The sequence below is a fragment of the Manis javanica genome, chromosome X (genome assembly GCF_040802235.1).
Source record: "Manis javanica isolate MJ-LG chromosome X, MJ_LKY, whole genome shotgun sequence".
NCBI classification, from domain to species: Eukaryota; Metazoa; Chordata; class Mammalia; order Pholidota; family Manidae; genus Manis; species Manis javanica.
Window position 1 is genome coordinate 125,415,018 of NC_133174.1, and position 25,890 is coordinate 125,440,907.

General features: G+C 42.1%; 1 protein-coding gene and 1 non-coding gene across 2 annotated transcripts; one reads left to right on the plus strand and one right to left on the minus strand.

The window, feature by feature from the left end:
• Positions 1-5,680: 5,680 nt before the first annotated feature.
• On the minus strand, positions 5,681-5,783 carry LOC118972161 (U6 spliceosomal RNA). Its single transcript, XR_005060991.1, has one exon. It is a non-coding gene; the product is annotated as a U6 spliceosomal RNA (small nuclear RNA).
• Positions 5,784-11,695: 5,912 nt separating this feature from the next.
• Positions 11,696-14,098, plus strand: LOC140847367 (zinc finger protein 449-like). The gene is made up of 3 exons (XM_073227540.1): positions 11,696-12,124; positions 13,777-13,981; positions 14,025-14,098. Exons 1-3 carry the CDS (start codon positions 11,702-11,704, stop codon positions 14,096-14,098), a joined length of 702 nt encoding a protein of 233 aa, XP_073083641.1. The 5' UTR covers positions 11,696-11,701.
• The last annotated feature ends 11,792 nt before the right edge of the window (positions 14,099-25,890 follow it).

A 25,890-nucleotide genomic window follows, 5' to 3' on the forward strand; every position in this document is an offset into this window, starting at 1 on the left:
GAATGTTTCTCTCTTTTTTGTCACACACTTTGGTCTCCTCTCCTTTTGATCTCTTCTGAGCCCCTACTTTCACATTTATCCTCTTACTCTTGAACTCTTTTTCTAATCTTTAAGTAGTCAGTAGGAGATGAATTATATTCGTGCCTTTACTTGTGCTGAGTCCAAGTGGGAGGGCAGAGCCAGCTAAAATGGGAGTCAGAAACCAAGAGTCCCAATGCAAGAAAGTCTCAGCCTCTCTATGTCTGTCAGATGCAAGTAAGGGCAAAACAGACTTGCAAGCCTAGCTTTGGAGCTCTTGGGATCCAGGCCAGTGTGGCTTCAGTGCCTGGCTTTGGCATCATGGATAACATGGTAAATTTCTGTTGTTTAAGTCACCCAGTCAATGGTACTTCGTTTTCACAGCCCTAGTAAGCTGGGTATTTTAGGAAGCATTTGTGTTCCCATCTTGCACTAGTAAGTGCTAAGATGTGGTGTGGCCAAATGGAAAGGGTGCTAGAATAATAGTCAAAAGGTGAGAGAACCAGGTGTCCGTTTTTCCTGTTGACCTGCAAGACCTTGACAAGTCACATTGTTAATGAGTCTTGGTTTCTGCATATCTAAGGTAAGATAACCATACTTATCCTACTCACTTCACAGAAGGGCTTTGAGGATCAAATTCACAGCTATAAAGTCACACTTTACTTATTAATCAGTTTATAAATATTAGCGGTTATTATTTTCATCATTACTATCATTGTGTAAAGGAGTTTGCATTCTCATCTACATGCCAAATTTGCCTGGCATAACGGTGGAGAGTGCAATCTTTGCTATATCCTGTTTGGAGAGATTCTAACCACCACTCAATTTAATGAGTTCTTCTCTGGCAAATTATATTTTATGTAATTCAATAATCCCAAATAAAAGTTCACCAATGAGGTGACTTGTGGTCTTTCTTCTTACTGAGAAGCACATGGAAGGAGGAGAAGTGAGGGAGAAGAATGTGGAAACTGGCAGCAGTGAGATTTGATTTTTTTTCCTCATAACTTGACCTCATATGGATTAATTTTGTGCAGAAAGTCTCTCTCTGTTGGAAAAGCATCATTTTGTTGGACACCCATCTGTGTCAGAAACATCTCGATTTGTGCATCTGTAATACCTATTGAGTACCTACCATGTATACCAGGCACCAGAAATACAATATGAGCAAGGCATACAAGGTCTTTGGCTTTTAAAGGTCAGTGTACAATGGAGAAGAAAAACCACTGAACAATTACAAAAGTCTAATTTAACTAATTGTAAATTTCCAGTTGTGCAAACAATTCCAGTTCAGTTCCTCTTCTCAGGACCTCTGGGTCTGGTACAGTGTTAGGTAGGAATGGGTAGCGACACCCAACACCTAGTCACCACTACAGATGGAGTTCGGAAAAGCAAAATGAAGGATCTGAGTTAGTGCCTCTTTAGAGAAGGAATGATTCAGCAGGGATGACTGATCTTTTTTCCACTAGTGCTATTTTTCAAGTTCCAGTGACATTTACATATTAAGGTATGCAATGAAAAGGTGACCCTACAACTGCTGAGACTATGTTGAAAGAGGGCAACTGAAGCCTAGGAAACAGGAAATGCCAAGACATCAAGAGTAGGACTGGCTGCCATGAAAGTGCAGCCTCAGTCATGTGCCATGGCCTGGCCCAGCCTCTCATCAGGAGGCTGAGTGCGCTGCAGGCAAGGGTGGAAGGCAGCACAAAAGGCTGTGATCTGCACACACACACGCGTGCACACACACACTCACCTTTCCCTTTTCTTGCAAGTCTCATCAGGGAGGGGACAAAGCTGTGAAACTTCTGTTTGATGCCTGTTTCTTCACAACGTATAAAATAGGAAGAAAAGCAAAAAAAAAACATTTTCTTTTGCAAGGGCTGCAGTTTAGGAGGTATGATGGTAAATTTTATGTGACAACTTGTCTGGATGATCAGGCACCCAGACATTTGGACAAATATTTTTTGGGGTGTGTCTGTGAGGGCATTTTCGGATGATATTAACATTTAAATTGGTAGACTGACTAAAGCAGATTACTCTGCCCAATGTGGTTCGGCCTCATCTGATCAGTTGAAGACTTGAATAGAGCAAAAACAGTGAGCAAGAAGGCACTTGGACCTGACTCCTTAAGCTGGGTCATCAGACTTCTCTTGCCTGTGGACTGGTACTTAACACCATCAACTCTCTTGGGTCTCCAGCTTGCTTAGTACAGATCTTAGTACTTCTCAGCGTTCATAATCATGTGTGCGATTTCAGAAAGAAAGGAAAGAAAGAAGGAAAAGAAGGAAGGAAGGAGGGAGGGAGGAGGGAGGGAGGGAGGGAGGGAGGGAGGAAGGGAGGGAGAAAGAAAGGAAAACAGAGAGAGAAAGAAAGAAAAAGAAAGAAAGAAAAAAAGAAAAAAAGAAACAAAGAAAGAAAGAAAGAAAAAAAGAAAGAAAGAAAGAAAGAGGAAAGAAAAGAAAGAAAGAAAGAAAGAAAGAAAGAAAGAAGAAAGAAAGAAAGAAAGAAAGAAAGAAAGAAAGAAAGAAAGAAAGAAAGAAGAAAGGAAACTAGGAAGGGAAGAAGGGAGGGAGGGAGGGAGGGAGAAAGAGAAAGAAAGGGAAAGAGAGGGAGAATGAATTAAGTAGATATATATATATATTTTTTATCTTATGTGTGTATCTTCTATTGATTCTGTTTTTGTGGACAACCCTAATACAAGAGGCAAGTCACATCCTATGTAAACACCGTATATAATGCTGTATTCCAGTAGACACTGAAACAACATTCCTATTTAAAAAGGAAAATTAAAAGAAAACATGTAAAAGCGGTTGAGATTGGAAGAAGCAAAATAGAACTGCAAGTGCCCACAGCCAGGTATTCCAGTGTGTGTATTTGTGGCTGTCTTATTGATGCCGGGGTTCTTGTTCACGAAGCCGAAGAATGAGCTTCACAAACAGTCAAGGTAGGAGAGCAAGGTTACAGGCTTTTATTTAGAGATAAAGTGAAAGGACAGAGCTCCTGGCTCACGCCAGGAGGGGACAAGAGAGTCCGGGGTGGTGCGTGGTCTAGGGGATTTACAGGCAGTTGAGAGACTAAGAGCTAGGGATGTGATCCACCAGTTTGTCTCTAAGTGTTTATTTTTAAAGAGACACTAAGTTTCTTATCGGTTTTTCAGGCTATTTTGCAGAGTTAACTTAAGAAATTTACTGCTTTGATCCTTTCTCAGAGTAGCAGTTTCTTGGTTTGGGAGCACATCAGTCAAGGCTGCTTGTCTTGCTTTCAAGGTGAGCTGAGTTACTGACTTGATTAGGGCTGGAGGAGGAAAAGCAGCATCTTGGTAAAGTTAAAGGTAAGCTGGGCCTCTGGGCAGGCTAAAGTAAATTTTACAATAGCCTCATTTAATTGACACAAACAAGACATGGGCTTGCTGAGGTATTTTTTTTATCTGGGGGATGTTCAAACATTCCAGACCAGGTTATTCCTGGCTTTTTAGTTTTACATAATCTTCACTGAAGAATGCTTATATTCCTAGTTTGATATTTTACTTTAGAGAATTAATGTGACTCTGTCTTTGTTTAATTGTTTAATATGGAGTTTTGGTAGGGGTCTTTTTCCGGAGGCCCTCACCCTACTCTTAGTACACCCACGGTCCCTGTCTCACTATGAGGGAAGGTAATGCAGGTGCTTTAATTCAATCACATTCTGACACAACTTGGAGTTAGTGTCAGATCCCCAAGTTAAGGGCTTAATCCTACAAGACTGCCCCCACTTCAGATACCAGTCCCTTATAAGTCCCAGGTTATAACCTCCATCTCTGACCAACTGGTTCCACATTGGGGTTCCCATGACCCCCTCTTGGGTTGAAGAATTTGCTAGAATGGCTTACAAAACTCATGGAAACCCTTATGTTTATCTGTTTATTGTAAAGGATATAATAAAGGGTACAGATGAAGAGCCAAATGAAGAACTCCATAGTGTAAGGCTGGGGGCACTGATGGGAGGAGTAAGCACATCGGACACTGATGATGTGCTAAAGTCTCCGGCTGCTGCCCCCTCTCACATTGGACACTGATGACGTGCCAATGTCCCCGGCTGTTGCCCCCTCTTAACCTGAAAAATGTGCTTTGGGCTAGCCAATCTTCGTGACGCTGTAAATCTAAACTCTGCCTCCCCCTACTTGCTTTAAAAACTCGCTGCCTGTCTACTTAAGTACGAATTCCCCAGCCTCCATTTCTATAGACTGGGAAAATCTCGCCCGGGTATTTGCATTCAAATAAACTACCTGGCCTTTTGCTGCCTCTCTTCGCCTGCTTATTTCGGCTAGAATTTATCTTACACATAGGGCGAGGTCTGGAGTAAGGGGAGTGGAGCTTCCATGCCCTCTCTTGGCGCAACACTTTCCAGCACTTCCATGTGCTCACCAACCTGGAAGCTCTGTGAACCCCATACACCTTTGGGATTTTTATGGAGGCTTCATTACATAGGCATGACTGATCATTCACTCAATTTCCAGCACCCCTCTGCTCCCTGGAGGATGGAGGTGTGAAGTGGATTCAAGCAAGATTCTAATCATCGCTTGGTCTTTCTGGTGAAAAGCCCCCAACTCAAAGCTATTCAGGAACCCACCAAAACTGGCCTCATTAGAACAAAAGGCACTGCTACCACCCAGGAAATGCCAAGTAATTTAGGAGCTCTGTGTCAGGATCCAGGGTCAAGGACCAAATATTACAACAAGATATTCCTGGTACTCTTATCATTTAGGATATTATAAGGGTTTCAGGAGCTCTATGCCGGGAACCGGGGGGCAGACATACATACATACATACATACATACATACATATATATATATATATGTATGTATGTACATATATATATACATAAAAATTATATTTTACATTTACTCTCTGCTTTATATGTTTCACAGTAATGACAAGACAATCAAAATCCAAATGACATCAAAATTCAGGGTTTATTCCCACTAAAAACAGAGTTACATACAGTGGAAATGAAGACAGCTGACTATTTATGTCCTTGAAACTCCTCTACCAATCCAACCTTTATTATCAGATCCATGCTTTGGTAAAGAATTCTGATTCTGTTTTTGAAACAGACAAAACCTAAAGAGATTGTAAATTGAATGTTACAAACCTGGCCAATTATTTTTACATGTAATAGTGCAAACCAAATATCAACAAATTGTGCAGTTCTATACCACACTTTCTCTAAAATATCTTCAATCATATTATAGATCTGATTTTGAATGTGACATGAGGGGAGAAAAGGTCAATGCATATCGAGATGGTAATTTTTCAGAGGGGGAAAAGTATCCTCCATCCCCACCAAAGTCCACAGCAATGACAGAGGAGTTAGATTTTGTAAAGAAGTAAAGGTATATCCGCACCTAAAAGTGAGATAACACTCTCCATGGACCGATTGGGGATCCCGACTACAGAGAGAAAAAGGATTGGAAGCTACACACAGCCTCTTAAGCTTCAGACAATAAAGTTAGTTGCTAAGGCCAGAAAGGCTTGGGTAGGGTCAGAAGGTAGGTTCACTCCCTGGGAGGAGTTGAGAGACAGAAGCAGTAACAGTGTTTCTGCTATGTCTGCAGCTGCCGGGCAGTCATGGGGGCAGTTGTTTTCCTGAGGCGTGGTTACCCCAGGTTCTGTACATTTTATTTTTTTTAATGTGGAATGCTTCACAAATTTGTCAGTCATCCTTACCCAGGGGCCATGCTAATCTTCTACTATTCAATTTTAGTATATGTGGTGCCGAGGCGGTCCCCCAGGTTCAGTACTAAGTCTCTTGTTTATGGTTAAGCTTTTGTGAAATAGTATAACATTTTGACCTCTGGCAGAGGATTCTTTTTTTTTCTTTCCCTCCCTCCTTTCCTCCACCCTGCTCCCTCCCTTGGCCCCCTCTTTCTCTTTTTCCCCCCATAGCTTTATTGAGATATAATGGCCATCTGACATTGTGTAGGTTTATGATGTAAAACTTCATGATTTGATATGTGTATGTATTGCAAGATGATTATCACAACGCTGTTAGTTGACACCTCAGTCACCACATATTACATTTTTCTTTATGGTGACATTTAAAAATACTCTCTTTGCAGCTTCCAAGAATAAATACAGCACTGTTAACTATAGTCACCCTGCTGTATGTCAGACCCTCAGAAGTTATTCCTCTTATAAGTGGAAGTTTGTACACTTAGATGAACATCTCCTCATTTCCAGGAACTCCAGCCCCAGGCGCACCTTTGTACTGTTTCTATGAGTTCGGCTTTTTGGGGTTCCAAATAAAAGTGAGATCATGCAGTATTCTGTCGTGTCCATTACGTCTCTGAAGTTTGAGGTTTCCTGTCTCACAAGGTGCAAACGCCGAGTCAAAAACGGGAATTTCAGAGCAACAGTGGACCAGGCAGAATCCCCAGGAACTCTTATTAGAATGCCCTCATTGGCGCCCAAAGTAAGAGCCAACGACTCGGGACGTCGGGGAGTGGCCCAGAAATCCAAATTTCTCTCCCAAGAAATTCACCCCCACCGAGGGTAGAGGATGTTGCTAGCTTTTAGGACTTAACCCAAGTTCCCCACGTGCACCTGCGCCCTCGCATCCGGAAGGGTCCGCCCCGCCATAGGGGAAACGGTGAGGAGCTGGGGGCGCGGCCAGATCGGCTGTGGATCAGGCAGAAGCCAGGCGCGTCGGAAGCGCAGCCAGCCAGCCGCGGACTCCGCGCGTGGAAGCTTCGAGCCCGGCGCCCGGAGGCGGTGAGTTCCCGAGCTTCGGACGCGCGGACCCCACAGGGCTGGGAGCCAGGCTCCCCTAGGGGGCTGGGGCGGCGAGCTTTGGATCCCCCGTGCCCAGGCAGAGCTTTCCAGGGAGTTTTCCCGCCCAGGCCGCCCCTTCCAGGCGGGAGGCGGCGGTCGCGAGGTGGAGCTGGGGCTGTGGCGCCCCCGTCAGGCACGGGTCCCCGCCATCGCTGCCTGCGACCCGGCCACGCCTTCCCGGGTATTGCGGGCTGGGAGCGCCCCTCCGGGAGGACATGTTCACCGGGGAGCGCTCCGGGCCGCGCCCGCACCCATGGCCTCGGATTTTAACCCTCCTCAGTCATTTCAGGCGCGCCTCCCCGTGGCCTTGTCCGAAGTGCGCTCTTTTCACTCCCCTAGATGTCCCGGGGCGCTGGGATCCCACGACCGTGTGGGAGGCTTTGGGGAGTCGCTCCCAGCTCCAGGTTCAGGGACGTGCCCGCTCTTACCCCCCATGCAGGCCGCGGGAGGCGCACCCGGACGGTCAGTGCTCGGGAAGACAGACGTGCTGGGAGGTTGGGGGGAGTCAGCCCTGCGGGTCCCCAGCCCAAACCAGCCCGGTGCTGGCTGCTCTCCAGCGACGGGTAGGTGTGTGCCTGGGCAGGAGACAGAGAAGCTCCGTAGGGATGAGACCTCAGGAGCGATAATAGCCTTTCTAGAGCGCTTCTTCTGTGCCGGCACGCTGCTGTTCGCTTGCCCTTTTTTTTTTTTTTTTGGTGTCATTAATATACAATCTTATGAGCAACATTACGGTTACTAGATTCCCCCCATTCTCGAGTCACCCCACCACATACCCCATTACAGTCACTGTCCATCAGTGTAGTAAGATGCTGTAGAGTCACTACTGCTCTTCTCTGTGCTTTACTGCCTTCCCTGAGACCCCCACCGCCTACATATGTGTGCTAATCATAATTCCCCCTTTTCCCCCTTATCTCTCCCTTCCCACCCACCCTCCGCAGTCCCTTTCCCTTTAGTAACTGTTCCTCCATTCTTGGATTCTGTGAGTCTGCTGCTGTTTTGTTCCCTCAGTTTTTTCTTTGTTGTTATACTCCACATATGAGTGAAATCATTCGATACTCGTCTTTCTCCACCTGGATTATTTCAATGAGCATAATACTCTCTAGCTGCATCCATGTTGTTGTAAATGGTAGGATTTGTTTCCTTCTTATGGCTGAATAATATTACATTGTGTATATGTACCACCTCTTCTTTATCCATTCATCTACTGATGGACACTTAGGTTGCGTCCATTTCTTGGCTATTGTGAATAGTGCTGCTATAAACATAGGAGTGCATACGTTTTTTACAAACAGGGCGGCTGCATTCTTAGGGTAAATTCCTAGGAGTGGAATTCCTGGGTCAAATGTTATTTCTATTTTTAGTTTCTTGAGGAATCTCTATACTGCATTCTACAATGTTTGAACTAGTTTACATTCCCACCAGCAGTGTAGGAGGGTTCGCCTTTCTCCACATCCTCGCCAACATTTGTTGTTGTTTGTCTTTTGGATGTTGGCCATCCTAACTGGTGTGAGGTGATATCTCATTGTGGTTTAAATTTGCATTTCTCTGATTAGAGATGTGGAGAATCTTTTCATGTGCCTGTTGGCCATCTGAATTTCTTCTTTGGAGAAGGGTTTGTTCAGCTCCTCTGCCCATTTTTTAATTAGCTTATTTGATTTTTGTTTATTGAGGTACGTGAGCTCTTTATATAATTTGGATGTCAACCCCTTGTCAGATATGTCATTTATGAATATATTCTCCCATACTGTAGGATGTCTTTTTCTTCTACTGATGGTATCCTTTGCTGTACAGAAGCTTTTCAGTTTGATATAGTCCCACTTGTGCATTTTTGCTTTTGTTTGCCTTGCCCGGGGAGATATGTTCATGAAGAAATTGCTCATGTTTATGTCCAAGAGATTTTTGCCTATATTTTTATAAGAGTTTTATGGTTTCATGACTTACGTTCAGGTCTTTGATCCATTTTGAGTTTTCTTTTGTGTATGGGGTTAGACAATAGTCCAGTTTCATTCTCTTGCATGTAGCTGTCCAGTTTTGCCAACACCAGTTGTTGAAGAGGCTGTCATTTCCCCATTGTATATCCATGGCTCCTTTATCATGTATTAATTGACCATATATGGTTTGGTTTATATTTGGGCTCTCTAGTATGTTCCATTGGTCTGTGGTTCTGTTCTTGTGCCAGTTCCAAATTATCTTGATTACTTTGGCTTTGTAGTAGAGATTGAACTTGGGGAACATAATCTTCCCTGCTTCATTCTTCCTTCTCAGGATTTCTTTGGGTATGTGCGGTCTTTTGTGATTCCATATGAATTTTAGAACTATTTTCTCTAGTTCATTGAAGAATGCTGTAGGTATTTTGTTAGGGATTGCCTTGAATCTGTTTATTACTTCAGTCTGTGTGGCAATTCGGACAATATTCATTCTTCCTGTCCATGCCCACGGCATATGTATCCATTCATTGGTATCTTTAATTTCTCTCATGAGTGTCATGTAGTTTTCAGGGTATAGGTCTTTCACTGTGTTGGTTAGGTTGATTCCTAGGTATTTTATTCTTTTTGATGCAATTGTGCATGGAATTATTTTTCTGAATTCTCTTTCTACTAGTTCATTATTAGTGTATAGGAATGCAACAGATTTCTGTTTATTAATTTTGTTTCCTGCAACTTTTCTGAATTCAGACATTAGATCTAGTGGTTTTGGAGTGGTTCCTTAGGGATTTTTAGTGTACAATACCATGTCATCTGGCACAGGGACCATTTAACTTCTTCCATGCCAATCTGGATGCCTTTTATTTCTTTGTGTTGTCTGATTTCCGTGACTAGAACCTCCAGAAGTATGTTGAATAAAAGTGGGCAGAGTGGGCATCCTTGTCTTGTTCCTGATCTTAAAGGAAAAGCTTTCAGCTTCCCGCTGTTAAGTATGATGTTGGCTGTGGGTTTGTCACATATGCCCTTTATTATGTTGAGGTGCTGGCCCTCTATACCCATTTGTTAGAAGTTTTTCTCATGAATGAATGTTGAATTTTGTCCAATGCTTTTTCAGCATCCATGTAGATGATCATGTGGTTTTTGTCCTTCTTTTTGTTGATGTGTGTTTGTCGATGTGGTGGTTGGTGGATTTTAGAATGTTGTACAATCTTTCCTTGCATCCCTGGAATAAATCCTACTTGATCATGATGGATGATCTTTTTGATGTATTTTTGAATTTGGTTTGCTAATATTTTGTTGGGTGTTTTTGCATCTGTGTTCATCAGGGATATTGGTCTGTAATTTTCTTTTCCTGTGGTGTCTTTGTCTGGTTTTGTTATTAGAGTAATGCTGGCCTCATAGAATGAGTTTGGGAGTATTCCCTCCTCTTCTACCTTTTGGAAAACTTTAAGGAGGATGGGTATTAGGTCTTCTGCTGTTCGCTTTCATGAGCCTGGATCCACAGCAGGAAATTTTATCTAATAGATGCTATGGCTGTTCTCATGCTACAGGAGTACTGGGTGTCAGCGTTGCACAGCTGGCAGGTCATCACACCTACATCGGCCTGGCACAAAAGTCCAGGCTAGCTGCCAGATGAAGGATGGCATGGGGGAGTGTCCCACTGGGATGACTGGGTGTGAAGAGTTCTGAGAATTTTTCCCTTGTCCCACTCTAGGCAAGAGATGAGGTGCAGGAGGCATCTGGCAAATGCACAGAGAGAGAGGACCCTGAGCACAAAGGCAGGTATGGTCTCCAGACCTATGGAGACTGGTAGGTGACCAGTTCTGTGACCTCAGAGGTTGTGGTACGAACATTAGGATGTTCTCAGAAATGAGCATCGAAGGAGTCTATTGAGTCTAACCTCATCACCATTTATTTCCCTCTGGCATTTACTGTGTGACCTGAGACAAGTCATTCAGTCGTCCTAAGCCTCAAACCTCTGTGCCCTCGTGTGTACTCAGGGCATGATATTAGTACCATCGCCTGACTTTGGGTGAGGCCTAAATGGACTAACAGAGGTAGGAGCCTTAGGACAGCACCTGGCATGCAGCGTGGTGAACGTGGTGAATGTCCTTCACCTCTAAATGCAGACGGGATTCCTGGTGGCTGTCCTGCTGCAGTGCATTTTCTCACTCGGCTCTCAGAGGGTGAGGGTCACAGGGATGTTGGCTCAACTACACACCTCGAATGGAGAAGAATGAGGGACTGAGGATTTGCTCCCTTTGCAAGGCGTGGCTCTGGCTAAGATGCCCATGGTTGCAGGTGACTTAGGGTGACTCAAAGCTGGATGGACTTGCAGGGCTATTCGTGGGATTGCGAGTGTTTCTCCTCCCTTCTCTTGTGGCCCACCTATATTCAGAAAGGCAAGAAAATAGAAATTAGACTGGGAATGGGCTTAAAGGCCGCAGATCTATGGAGGTTCATTTAGGGGAAGGGGTTCTTAGCCTTCGGTCCGTGGAATTCTAGGGCAGTGGTGTCCAGCAGAACTCTCTGCACTGATGGCACTTGAAGTGTGGTAGGAGCTGAATTTTTAACTAATTTATACTTAAACTGCCCCATGGAGCTAATGACTGCTGTGTTGGACAGCACGCTTCTAGAGGGTCTGTGGGTGGAGTTGGACATGTTATTAAGCTTCTGGAAAGTGGATTCAGAATTGGATGTGTGCGTGTGTGAATTTTGTAGGAACTGAGTCCATGGTGTGTGTGTGTGTGTGTGTGTGTGCATTTTTCAAGGAACTGAGTCCATGGCTTTCATCAGATTCTCAAAGCCAAGCAAAAAGATGACCATCTGCTACCTTAGGGCTTTGGTGAGATGTACGCAGTTAAGGGAGCTTAGTAAGCCGTTGGGTAACCACTGTGGTTTCTCCTTTCTCACTTTGTCCCGTCCTCAGCTGTAGGTGCCTCCTTCCCCTAATGGCTACACAGAGAAACAAATTGGAATTGAGACTTCAGGCCCCAGATAAATCATCCACCGTTGGAAGAGACATGGCTGTGCCCCTGGATAGTGCGGTGCAGAACTTGAATCAGGGCTCCGTGTTTCATGAGTATGACACTGACCGTGAAGTCTCCCGCCAGCGCTTCAGACAGTTCCAGTATAAAGAAGCAGCTGGGCCACGTGATGCTTTCAAGAAACTCTTGGAACTTTGCCGTCAGTGGCTGAAGCCAAATACAGGTTGTCTGGAACAAATCTTGGAAGTGCTAGTGTTGGAGCAACTCATGCAGATTCTGCCCATAGAGATACAGAACTCCATGAGGCCATTTAGCATGAAAAATAGGGAAGCTGTTTTGGCACTGATGGAATTCTTACAGACAAAAACTGACGTATCAGAGGAGCAGGTAAGAAAAGAGTTTGGCATCTTGGTAATTAGACCCAAAGAAGTAGCAGAGGCAGCTGGGACTGGATTAGACATTTATTTCTGTGTCTTTTCTCAATCCCAAGATTTCACTACAGGCATTTTCATTTTCCTTTTCTGCTGGAATCAGCATGTGGGTCAGTGGTTCTCAACCCATTGTACCCATTCCCCCACCTATAACAAATATTTCATAATGTCCTCTTAAATATTCTTAAATTCATAGATAGCATGACCTACCTACCTTCATCCATCAAAAATACCAATATTGTGCTAGAGTCTGAGGCCTCGTCCTGCCGTTGCCTCTTTTGTATGCCCTTTTAGCTAACGGCTTTTTTTCCCCTTTTTACAAGTTAAAGGTTTTTTTTTAAAAAGGGGATAGATAATGAGTGGCAAGTTGAAAATGACCCAAAATACCTTAAATGTTTCCTGTCTGGCTCTGTACAAAAAGTTTGCCAGCCTGAGCCAGGTGGAGTCAGGAAGGAATACAGAGGAACAGGAAGGTAGTTCATTATAAACTATCAGCATGGCCACCTGCCCGCGTTTGGGCTTGAGTGCATCAGAAGCCCTCATGAAGCTGTCAGACGCTTGCATCCGTGCATGGATTCCCTGGGAGGGCGACAGCGCCATGTTCAGACTGATACCACCCAAACACTGAGCAGGGTTGCTGCTGCTCGTGGGGTTTCCAAAGTGGCAAACAAGTCCTGGTAAATTCAAACAGTCAGCCATATAGAATTCCTTTGATTTTCACAGGACTGCAATTCCTACAATTTCAAGTTAGCTAAAACTATTCAAAACCAACCAATTGTACTTATATGCCCAACAGGATGAAGTTCTTGACAGGCTCTTTTCACCTACATGAATGCTTGAAGGGGACATTCCTCAGTTGTTTGGGAGGTGGAGTAATTGTGCACTATGAGTTCTGAGTAACCCATCTCTGGCCCGTGCAGTTCCAGTAGCCACCAGCTGCCATCATATCCGTGGGGATGCCCCATGGGGATGGTGGGCTGCCCCCTGTCAAAACGACCAGGTAAAACCTGTCTGGGTTGTGCCATAGCTGAGCACAGGGCAGAATCTAGGAGAAGGGAGAAAGTGCTTCCAGCTGGGCAGCTGGGGCACTCCAGTCTTGTGTGTCGCTGGGCTCGGCAGAAGCCTGCCTGCACAGGAGCCTTCCTAAGTTTCCTGCCCTCCTAGGATGGATTGAGTGTATCGTCTTTTCTCTCTGCGTCCTTGGTTCGGGTCACCATGCAAAAGTCTCTCTCCTGTGGTCTTGTCGTGCACTGCCAGTGCAGTGGCCCCAGCCACGTGTGCCTCTTGAGCACCTGCAGCGGGACTCGTCCAAACTGAGATGCGCTGTAAGTGTAAAATGCGCAGCACATCGAGAGGACTCACTATGAAAAATAGTAGGTGAACTGTCTTGTTAACACTTGCTTATAGCGATTACATGTTGAAATCCTGATAGTTGTCGTGAGTTGGATTAAAGAAGACATACGATTAAGAATGACCCATCTTCTTTCTTTTCACTCATTTTTCACATGCCGCTAGAGAATGTAAAATGACATGGGTGGCTCGCATTATGTTGCTGCTGGGCAGAGCTGGTCTAGACCTTAGAGTGACAGATTGTGGCGTTTTCCCCAGGTGGATAGGCAGGAAGTGCTCTTGGAAGAACTGGCACCGGTGGGAACGGTGCACATACCACCAAACATCCACCTGGAGTCACCCCCAGTTCAAGTGATGGGACCTGCCCCAGAGGCGCCAGTGGCAGAGGTGTGCATCCCACAGGGAGGGCCGCAAGAGCTGAGCTATGGTGCTGCTGGGGAATGCCAGCCCTTTCTGGACCCAGGTAAGGCAAGGGCTTAATTTCCTTTCCTTGGTTCATGTTTTAGAGCTCCAGGGCTGTGCAAGGTTGGGCTGGTTAACGAACACCACCTATGTAATGGAAATGGACCCACTCTGTTAAAGAGAAGGAGGAGATGTCTGTCCTGGAATAGCTGGGCACAATGCATAAAGAAGGTTAGATAAAATGGGATTAAAAACCCCTTAAACTAATCATCCTCTGCAGGAGGCTCTTGACCAATAATTTTACCCAGGAAGACTGGGATTTGGGATTCTCTGGATAAGGACCGATTCCCTGCAAATGTCATCACTAGGACCTGTAATGTGGCCTCAAGGGCCTCCGTGCTTTTATGGCAAAAGAGCCTTATTCTCACTTGATACTTTTTTTTTTCACATTGGGGATGAGTATCTCTATTTTAGGACTACTTTTTGAAAATTAAATGATATTAGTAAATAGCTTTCATAGTTTAATTTTTTATGCTATAATCATTTAATTTGAGAAACTAATGATGGAGTTTAATTTGAGAGAATAGATGTTGTTCTTTCTTTTGATTTTGTTTTTTTGAGACGCCATCTCTCATATTTATTGATCATATGGTTGTTAACAACAATAAAATTCTGTATAGGGGACTCAATGCATAATCATTAATCAACCCCATGCCTAATTCTCAACAGTCTCCAATCTTCTGAAACATAATGAACAAGTTCTTACATGGTGAACAAGTTCTTGCATAGTGAATAAGTTCTTACATGGTGAACAGTGGCAGTCATCACAGAAACTTTCGGTTTTGATCACGCATCATGAACTATAAACAATCAGGTCAATTATGATTATTTGTTTGATTTTTATACTTGATTTATATGTGAATCCCACATTTCTCCCTTATTATTATTATTTTTTTTAAAATAAAGTGCTGAAGTGTTAGGTAGATGCAAGATAAAGGTAGAAAACATAGTTTAGTGCTGTAAGAGGGCAAATGTAGATGATCAGGTGTGTGCCTATAGACTAAGTATTAATCCAAGCTAGACAAGTGCAACAAAACTTCCACGGATGCAGAAGATTTCTCTCAAAAAAGGGGGGGGGTTAGGTTCTAAGCCTCCCCTCTGTTGATCCCCAATTTCTCCCCTGATGGTCCCCCTGCGACTGTGCCTGTCTTAGGTTGTTCCTCCCTTGAGGAATCTTACCCGTCTCTGGCTAACCAGTCATCTGCCGGGGCCATACAGGGAAATGTAAAGTTGGTAAGTGAGAGAGAAGCAATATTGTTTGATAAGGTTAGCTTTTTACCTCTTTGCAGATTTCTGCCCTGTGGCTTCTATGCCCAGCATTTGTCTTGAGGTATCTTTACCACTTGGAGGAATTATGATACTCGGTAAATTCGACATGAGGCACGAATTCTACTTAGGGGTTGTAATTAGGAAGGAAGAAGAAAAGCTATAGAAGTAGTAGATGGAAGAAAACATGGGAGGATTGATTATTTGTTTGACATATCTTCTTGTAGAGTAACTTCAGCATGTATAGGTTTTAAACTACTAATTAAATTGCACACACACATTAACATAATAGGAGTACAGTTAGATAACCAAAGCAGACCTATAATTACCAGCCATCTCCAGTGAAACCAAGAAAACCAGTTAGGCACCTTAGGCATTTGTGAAAACTTATCTATGATATGGTGGATATTGTCCAACTGAACTTGAAGAGTCTGAGAGAAATCAGACAAATTAAAACAACCCATTCCTGGGGACTCTTCACATCCGATATGTTCTTTTAACAGTAGATAGTCTGTAGTTGTAAGATTTTGGAGTGCTACAATTTGCACTTCTCCTAATTCTTGGTTGAGTTCCAACAGTATAGATCCAGTCAAATTTGTTGTTTTACTGTATGCACAGGCCAGCTTAGATATTTCCTTCTTCATTCCAATGGCAAGTCCAGGAACTGGTGGGATGAGTGCACCTACAGCTGTAGCAGCGCCTGGATCTTTGTTGAGGTTTTTTGATAATCATCTTCTGGTATGAGTCTTCCAGAGAGTGCTGACGTTGGAAGTTCTTCTTCATATCGTATCTTAGTTCATTTTCTGGGTAGCCAAATTAGGCTTTGATCCTCTGTATAAACACAAACAGACCCTTTACCTACACTTTTATATGCCCTTCATACCACTGTGTAGAACTCATTGGATGTCACCACACAGGAACTGCTTTTTTTTTTTAAGAGAAAGGAATATTATCAGAAAAATGTACCTCCATAGCCGATCTTCTGACACCATTTAAGTGGTCAAAATTAAGGATATTTAAAGCATGCATTAATCATTGATTTACAGTTAGTTTTATCCTATCAGGGAGTAGTCCCCCTTTTCTTTCTTTCTTTTTTTTTTGTTATCATTAATCTACACTTACATGACGAATATTATGTTTACTAGGCTCTCCCCTATACCAGGTCCCCCCTATAAACCCCTTTACAGTCACTGTCCATCAGCATAGCAAAATGTTGTAGAATCACTACTTGTCTTCTCTGTGTTGTACAGCCCTCCCCTTTCTCCTACCCCCCCATGCATGCTAATCTTAATACCCCCCTTCTTCTCCCCACCTTCTCCCTCCCTACCCACCCATCCTCCCCAGTCCCTTTCCCTTTGGTACCTGTTAGTCCATTCATGGGTTCTGTGATTCTGCTGCTGTTTTGTTCCTTCAGTTTTTCCTTTGTTTTTATACTCCACAGATGAGTGAAATCATTTGATATTTCTCTTTCTCTGCTTGGCTTATTTCACTGAGCATAATACCCTCCAGCTCCATCCATGTTGCTGCAAATGGTAGGATTTGCCCTCTTCTTATGGCTGTTGTGTATATGTACCACATCTTCTTTATCCATTCATCTATCGATGGACATTTAGGTTGCTTCCAAATCTTGGCTGTTGTGCTTTTTTTTTTTTAGAGAAAGGAATATTATCAGAAAAATGTACTTCCATAGCTGATCATCTGACACCCTTTAAATGATCAAAATTAAAGATATTTAAAGCATGTATTAATCCATGATTTGCAGTTAGTTTTATCCTATTAGGGAGTAATCCCCCTTTTCTTTCTTTCTTTTTTTGTTATCATTAATCTACAATTACATGAAGAACATTATGCTTACTAGGCTCTCCCCTATACCAGGTTCCCCCCACAAACCCCCTTACAGTCACTGTCCATCAGCATAGCAAAATGTTGTAGAATCACTACTTGTCTTCTCTGTGTTGTACAGCCCTCCCCTTCCCCCCCCATGCATGCTAATCTTAATACCCCCTTCCTTCTCCCCCCCTTATCCCTCCCTACCCACCCATCCTCCCCAGTCCCTTTCCCTTTGGTACCTGTTAGTCCATTCTTGGGTTCTGTGATTCTGCTGCTGTCTTGTTCCTTCAGTTTTTCCTTTGTTCTTATACTCCACAGATGAGGGAAATCATTTGGTACTTGTCTTTCTCCGCCTGGCTTATTTCACTGAGCATAATACCCTCTAGCTCCATCCATGTTGTTGCAAATGGTAGGATTTGTTTTCTTCTTATGGCTGAATAATATCCCATTGTGTATATGTACCACATCTTCTTTATCCATTCATCTACTGGTGGACACTTAGGTTGCTTCCAATTCTTGGCTATTGTAAATAGTGCTGTGATAAACATAGGGGTGCATCTGTCTTTTTCAAACTTGAGTGCTGTATTCTTAGGGTAAATTCCTAGGAGTGGAATTCTTGGGTCAAATGGTAAGTCTATTTTGAGCATTTTGAGGAACCTCCATACTGCTTTCCACAATGGTTGAACTAATTTACATTCCCACCAGCAGTGTAGGAAGGTTCCCCTTTCTCCATAACCTCGCCAACATTTGTTGTTGTTTGTCTTTTGGATGGTTGCCATCCTTACTGGTGTGAGGTGATACCTCATTGTGGTTTTAATTTGCATTTCTCTGATAATTACTGATGTGGAGCATCTTTTAATGTGTCTGTTGGCCATCTGTATTTCTTTTTAGGAGAACTGTCTGTTCAGTTCCTCTGCCCATTTTTTAATTGGATTATTTGTTTTTTGTTTGTTGAGGTGGGTGAGCTCTATATATTTTGGACGTCAAGCCTTTATTGGATCTGTCATTTACAAATATATTCTCCCATACTGTAGGGTACCTTTTTGTTCTATTGATGGTGTCTTTTGCTGTACAGAAACTTTTCAGTTTAATATAGTCCCACTTGTTCAGTTTTGCTATTGTTTTCCTTGCCCGGGGAGATATGTTCAAGAAGAGGTCACTCATGTTTATGTCTAAGATATTTTTGCCTATGTTTTTTTCTAAGAGTTTTATGGTTTCATGACTTACATTCAGGTCCATGATCCATCTTGAATTTACTTTTGTGTATGGGGTTAGACAATGGTTCAGTTTCATTCTCCTACGTGTAGCTGTCCAGTTTTGCCAGCACCATCTGTTGAAGAGACTGTCATTTCACCATTGTATGTCCATGGCTCATTTATCAAATATTAATTTACCATATATGTTTGGGTTAATGTCTGGAGTTTCTGATCTGTTCCACTGGTCTGTGGCTCTGTTCTTGTGCCAGTACCAAATTGTCTTGATTACTATGGCTTTGTAGTAGAGCTTGAAGTTGGGGAGTGAGATCCCCCCTACTTTATTCTTCTTTCTCAGGATTGCTTTGGCTATTCAGAGTCTTTGGTGTTTCCATATGAATTTTTGAACTATTTGTTCCAGTTCATTGAAGAGTGTTGCTGGTAATTTGAGAGGGATTACATCAAATCTGTATATTGCTTTGGGCAGGATGGCCATTTTGACGATATTAATTCTTCCTAGCCATGAGCATGGGATGTTTCCATTTGTTAGTGTCCTCTTTCACTTCTCTTAAGAGTGTCTTACAGTTTTCAGGGTATAGGTCTTTCACTTCTTTGGTTAGGTTTATTCCTAGGTATTTTATTCTTTTTGATGCAATTGTGAATGGAGTTGTTTTCCTGATTTCTCTTTCTATTGGTTCATTGTTAGTGTATAGGAAAGCCGCAGATTTCTGTGTGTTAATTTTGTATCCTGCAACTTTGCTGTATTCTGATATCAGTTCTAGTAGTTTTGGAGTGGAGTCTTTAGGGTTTTTTATGTACAATATCATGTCATCTGCAAATAGTGACAGTTTAACTTCTTCTTTACCAATCTGGATTCCTTGTATTTCTTTGTTTTGTCTGATTGCTGTAGCTAGGACCTCCAGTACTATGTTAAATAACAGTGGGGAGAGTGGGCATCCCTGTCTTGTTCCCGATCTCAGAGGAAAAGCTTTCAGCTTCTCGCTGATCAGTATAATGTTGGCTGTGGGTTTATCATATATGGCCTTTATTATGTTGACCTCTATACCCATTTTGCTGAGAGTTTTTATCATGAATGGATGTTGAATTTTGTCAAAGGCTTTTTCAGCATCTATGGAGATGATCATGTGGTTTTTGTCTTTCTCTTTGTTGATGTGGTGGATGATGTTGATGGATTTCGAATGTTGTACCATCCTTGCATCCCTGGGATGAATCCCACTTGGTCATGGTGTATGATCCTTTTGATATATTTTTGAATTCGGTTTGCTAATATTTTATTGAGTATTTTTGCATCTACATTCATCAGGGATATTGGTCTGTAATTTTCTTTTTTGGTGGGGTCTTTGCCTGGTTTTGGGATTAGGGTGATGTTGGCTTCATAGAATGAGTTTGGGAGTATTCCCTCCTGTTCTATTTTTTGGAAAACTTTAAGGAGAATGGGTATTATGTCTTCTCTGTGTGTCTTGTAAAATTCCGAGGTAAATCCGTCTGGCCCGGGGGTTTTGTTCTTGGGTAGTTTTTTGATTACCGTTTCAATTTCTTTGCTCATAATTGGTTTGTTTAACTTCTGTGTTTCTTCCTTGGTCAGTCTTGGAAGGTTGTATTTTTCTAGGAAGTTGTCCATTTCTTCTAGGTTTTCCAGCTTGTTGGCATATAGGTTTTCATAGTAGTCTTTAATAATTCTTTGTATTTCTGTGGAGTCTGTCGTGATTTTTCCATTCTCATTTCTGATTCTGTTGATTTGTATTGATTCTCTTTTTCTCTTTATACATTTGTCTAGAGGCTTATCTATTTTGTTTATTTTCTCAAAGAACCAGCTCTTGGTTTCATTGATTTTTGCTATTGTTTTATTCTTCTCAATTTTGTTTATTTCTTCTCTGATCTTTATTATGTCCCTCCTTGTACTGACTTTAGGCGTCATTTGTTCTTCTTTTTCCAGTTTCGATAATTGTGATGTTAGACTACTCATTTGGGATTGTTCTTCCTTCTTCAAGTGTGCCTGGATCGCTATATACTTTCCTCTTAAGACTGCTTTCACTGCGTCCCACAGAAGTTGGCGCTTTGTGTTGTTGTTACCATTTGTTTCCATATATTCCTTGATCTCTTTTTTAATTTGTTCATTGATCCATTGATTATTAAGAGCATGTTGATAAGCCTCCATGTCTTTGTGAGCATTTTTGTTTTCTTTGTAGAATTTATTTCTAGTTTTATTCCTTTGTGTTCTGAAAAGTTGGTCGGTAGAATTTCAATATTTTGGAATTTACTGAGGCTCTTTTTGTGAGCTAGTATGTGGTGTATTCTGGAGAATGTTCCATGTGCACTTGAGAAGAATGTATATCCTGTTGCTTTTGGATGTAGAGTTCTATAGATGTCTATTAGGTCCATCTGTTCTAGTGTGCTGTTCAGTGCCTCTGTGTCCTTACTTATTTTCTGCCTGGTGGATCTATCCTTTGGGGTGAGTGGTGTGTTGAAGTCTCCTAAAATGAATGTATTGCAGTCTATTTCCTCCTTTAGTTCTGTTAGTATTACATATGCTGGTGCTCCTGTGTTGGGTGCATATATATTTAGAATGGTTATATCCTCTTGTTGGACTGAGCCCTTTATCATTATGTAATGTCTTTCTTTATCTCTTGTTACTTTCTTTGTTTTGAAGTCTATTTTGTCTGATATTAGTACTGTAACCCCTGCTTTCTTCTCTCTGTTGTTTGCCTGAAATATGTTTTTCCATTCCTTGACTTTTAGTCTGTACATGTCTTTGGGTTTGAGGTGAGTCTCTTGTAAGAAGCATGTAGATGGGTCTTGCTTTTTTATCCATTTTATTACTCTGTGTCTTTTGATTGGTGCATTCAGTCCATTTACATTTAAGGTGACTATTGAAAAATATGTACTTATTGCCATTGCAGGCTTTAGATTCGTGGTTACCAAAGGTTCAAGGTTAGCCTCTTTAGTATCTTACTGTCTAACTTAGCTCACTTATTGAACTGTTATATGCACTGTCTGGAGATTCTTTTCTTCTCTCCCTTCTTATTCCTCCTCCTCCATTCTTTATATGTTGGTTGTTTTATTCTGTGCTCTTTTGTGTTTCCTTTAACTGCTTTTAGTGGGTAGTTGATTCTATTTCTTTGCCTTTAGTTAGTTTTTGGTTGGTCTGCTTTCTTTGCTGTGATTTTATTTTCTCTGGTGACATCTGTTTAGTTTTAGGAGTGCTCCCGTCTAGAACAGTCCCTCTAAAATACCCTGTAGAGGTGGTTTGTGGGAGGCAAATTCTCTCAACTTTTGCTTGTCTGGAAATTGTTTAATCCCTCCATCATATTTATAAGATAATCGTGCTGGATATAGTATCCTTGGTTCAAGGCCCTTCTGTTTCATTGCATTAAATATATCATGCCATTCTCTTCTGGCATGTAAGGTTTCTGTCGAGAAGTCTGATGATAGCCTGATGGGTTTTCCTTTATAGGTGACCTTTTTCTCTCTAGCTGCCTTTAAAACTCTTCCCTTGTCCTTGATCTTTGCCATTTTAATTATTTTGTCTTGGTGTTGTCCTCCTTCGGTCCTTTCTGTTGGGAGTTCTGTGTATTTCCGTGGTCTGTTTGATTATTTCCTCCCCCAGTTTGGGGACATTTTCAGCAATTATTTCTTCAAAGACACTTTCTATCCCTTTTTCTCTCTCTTCTTCTGGTACCCCTGTAATACGGATATTGTTCCTTTTGGATTGGTCACACAATTCTCTTAATATTGTTTCATTCCTGGAGATCCTTTTATCTCTCTCTATGTCAGCTTCTATGCGTTCCTGTTCTCTGGTTTCTATTCCATCAATGGCCTCTTGCATCTTATCCTGCTCATAAATCCTTCCAGAGTTTGTTTCACTTCTATAATCTCTTTCTGGGTGTCTGTAATCTCCCTCCAGACTTCATCCCTTAGCTCTTGTCTATTTCTCTGCATCTCCGTCAGCATGTTTATGATTTTATTTTGAATTCTTTTTCAGGAAGACTGGTTAGGTCTGTGTCCTTCTCAGGTGTTGACTCTGTGATCTTTGTCTGCCTGTAATTTTGCCTTTTAGATAGAGATAGTTTGCAGAGCTGGCAGGAGTGACAGCTGGAAGAACTTTCCTTCTTGTTGGTTTGTGGCCTTCCTTTCCTGGGAGAACAGCGACCTCTAGTGGCTTGTGCTAGGCAGCTACGTGCAGACAGGGCTTCTGATTCCTGCCCGGCTGCTATGGAGTTTATCTCTGCTGTTGCTGTGGGCATGGCTTGCCTCGGGCTATTGCTCTGACCTGGTGGAGCTGTGTTGGAGGGGAAGCGGCCGGGAGGCTATTTATCTCTGTGATGGACCTCTGTGCTCCCTACTGCTCAGGGGGTTAGAGTGCCCAGAGTTCCCCTGATTCCCTGCTGCTGGACTAAGTGCCCCAGGACGCTTCCGTCTGGTTTTGGGGTCCCTGTCCCTTTAAGAATTCCAAAAAGCACTCGCAAAAAGTTAAAAAAAAAAAAGCCGCTCACTTTTCTATGTCCCCGGGCGCTGGCCTCAGGGACCCGCTCTCAGGTCTTGCTGCCCTGTTTCCCTAGTATCCAGGACCCCATGCATGCCCTGTGTCTGCGCTCTGGTGTAGATGGCTGGGGCTGGGTGTTTAGCAGTCCTGGGCTCCCTCTCCCTCCCTGCTCTGACTTCTCTCCTCCCGCCGGGAGCTGGGTTGAGGGGCGCTCGGGCCCCACCAGGCTGGGGCTTGTGTCTTACACCTTTCGCGAGGCGCTGGGTTCTCGCAGGTGTGGATGTGGTCTGGACGTTGTCCTGTGTCCTCTGGTCTCTATTCTAGGAAGAGTTGTCTTTGTTATATTTTCATAAATATATGTGGTTTTGGGAGGAGATTTCTGCTGCTCTACTCACGCCGCCATCTTGGCTCCACCGATACTTTCTTAATATGCTCAAAGGCTTCAGGTCCTATATGAGGATTTAATCCTCCACCACATTATAAACCAAATACCTATGTCATTTGAAGAAAACCTGCATGTTTCTTCTGGTGTAGAAAGCAGACTATCCCTAGCAGGCTCACCTGCTGTGCATTTTTGTTAATTCAAGTATCATTTTTTAATCAGGTTATTTTATGTCTGTTGAGTCATGTGAGCTCTTTATATATTTTGGATGTTAACGCCTTCTCAGACAAGTCATTTATGATCATATTCTCCCACATTGTAGGACGCCTTTTTGTTCTGCTGCTGGTGTCCTCTGTTGTAGAGAAGCTTTTTAGTTTGATGTAGACCCACTTGTTCATTTTGCTTTTGTTTCCCTTGCCCGAGGAGATGTGTTCAGGAAAAAGTTACTCATGTTTATATTCAAGAGATTTTTGCCTATGTTTTCTTCTATGAGTTTTATGCTTTCATGACTTGCATGCAGGTCTTTGATCCATTCTGAGTAAGTTTTTGTGTATGAGGTTAGACTATAATCCAGTTTCATTCTCTTGCCTGTAGCTGTGCAGTTTTGCCAACACCAGCTGTTGAAAGAGGCTGTCATTTCTGCATTGTATATCCATGCCTCCTTTATCATATATTGGCCATATATGTGTAGGATTATATGTGGGCTCTCTATTCTGTTCCATAGATTGATAGGTCTTCTCTTGTGCCAGTACCAAATTGTTTTGATTTCTGTGGCTTTGTAGTAGAGCTTGAAGTTGGGGAGCATAATCCCCCAAGATTTGTTCTTCCTTGTCAGGATTTCTTTGGCTATTTGGCATCTTTTCTGGTTCCATATCAATTTTAGAGCTATTTGTTTTAGTTCACTGAAGAATGCCATTAGTATTTTGATAGGGAGTACACTGAATCTGTAGATTGCCTAAGTCTTAATGGCCATTTTAACAATATGAATTCTTCCTATCCATGAGCACAGGATATAGTTTCATTTATTGTGTCTTCTTTGATTTCTCTCATGAATGTCATGAGGCACCTCCTTGGTTAAGTTTACTCCTAGGTATTTTGTTTTTTTTGATGTGTTTGTAAATGAGGTTGTTTTCCTGATTTCTCTTTCTGATAATTTGTTGTTAGTATAGAGGAATGCAACAGATTTCTGTGTATTAATTTTGTATCTTGCAACTCAGCTGGATTCACTTATTCTGATCATTTTTTGGTGGAGTCTGTAGGGTTTTCTTTGTATGACATCACGTTGCTTGCAAACAGTAACAGTTTTAACTTCTTCCTTACCAATTTGTATTTTATTTCTTTTATTTCCTTGTATTGTCTGATTGCTGTGGCTAGGTCCTCCACTACTATGTTGAGTAAAAGTGGTGAGCATGGGCATCCTTGTTGTACCCAATCTTAGAGGAAAAGCTTTCAGCTTTTTGCTATGAAGTATTAATGTTGGCTGTGGGTATGTGTATAGCTTTTATTATGTTGAGATCCTTGCCCTCTATGCCCATTTTGTTGAGAGTTTTTATCATGAATGCATGTTGAATTTTGTCAAATGCCTTTTCAGTGTCTATTGAGGTGATCATGTGTTTTGTCCTTCTTTTTGTAGATGTGTATGATAGTGATTGATTTTTGAATATCGTCCCATCCTTGTGTCCCTACAATAAAGACCACTTGGTCATGATGGATGATTTTTTTGATGTATGTTTTGAATTTGGTTTGCTAATATTTTGCTGAGGATTTTTGCGTCTATGTTCATCACGGACGTTGGTCTGTAATTTTCTTTTCTTGTGGTGTCTTTGCCTGGTTTAGGTATTAGAGTGGTGCTGGCCTCATAGAATAAGTTTAGAAGTACTCGCACCTCTTCTACTTTTTGGAAAACTTTAGGAGGATGGGTATTAGCTCCTCTGTAAATGTTTGATGAAATTCTTCCTTGAAGACATCTGGTCCAGAAGTTTTTGTTCTTAGTTTGTTTTTTGACTACCAATTCGAGTTCTGTGCTGGTCATTGTTCTGTTCAGATTTTCTGTTTCTTCCTGGGTCAGTCTTGAAAGGTTGAATTTTTCTAGAAAGCTGTCCATTTCTTGTAGTCTGTCCAATTTGTTGGCATATAATTTTTCATAGCATTCTCTAATAATTCTTTGTATTTCCATCATGTCCATTGTGACTTTTCCTTTTTCATTTCCGATTCTCTTTGTGTGTGTATGCTTTCTTTTTTTCTTGATAGGTCTGGCTCAGGGTTTATCTATTTTGTTTATTTTGTCAAAGAACCAGCTCCTGGTTTCATCAATTCATTCTACTGTCTTACTCTTCTCAATTATTTTTATTGCTGCTCTGATCTTTAATATGTCCCTCCTTCTACTGACTTTGAGCATTATTTGTTCTTCATTTTCTAGTTTCATTAATTGTGAGTTTAGACTATTAATTTGGGATTTTTCTTATATCCTGAGGTAAGGCTGTATTGGTAAATACTTTCCTCTTAGAACTATCTTTGCTGCATCCCACAAGCTTTCGGCTGTAGAGTATTGTTGTTTTCATTTGTCGCCATATACTGGTTGATCTCTGTTTTAATTTGGTCATTGATCCATTGATTATTTAGAAGCATGTGGTGAAGCCTGCATGTGTTTGTGGGCTTTTTAGTTTCCTTTGCATAATTTATTTCTAGTTTCATACCTTTGTGGTCTGACAAGCTGGTTGGCACAATTTCAATCT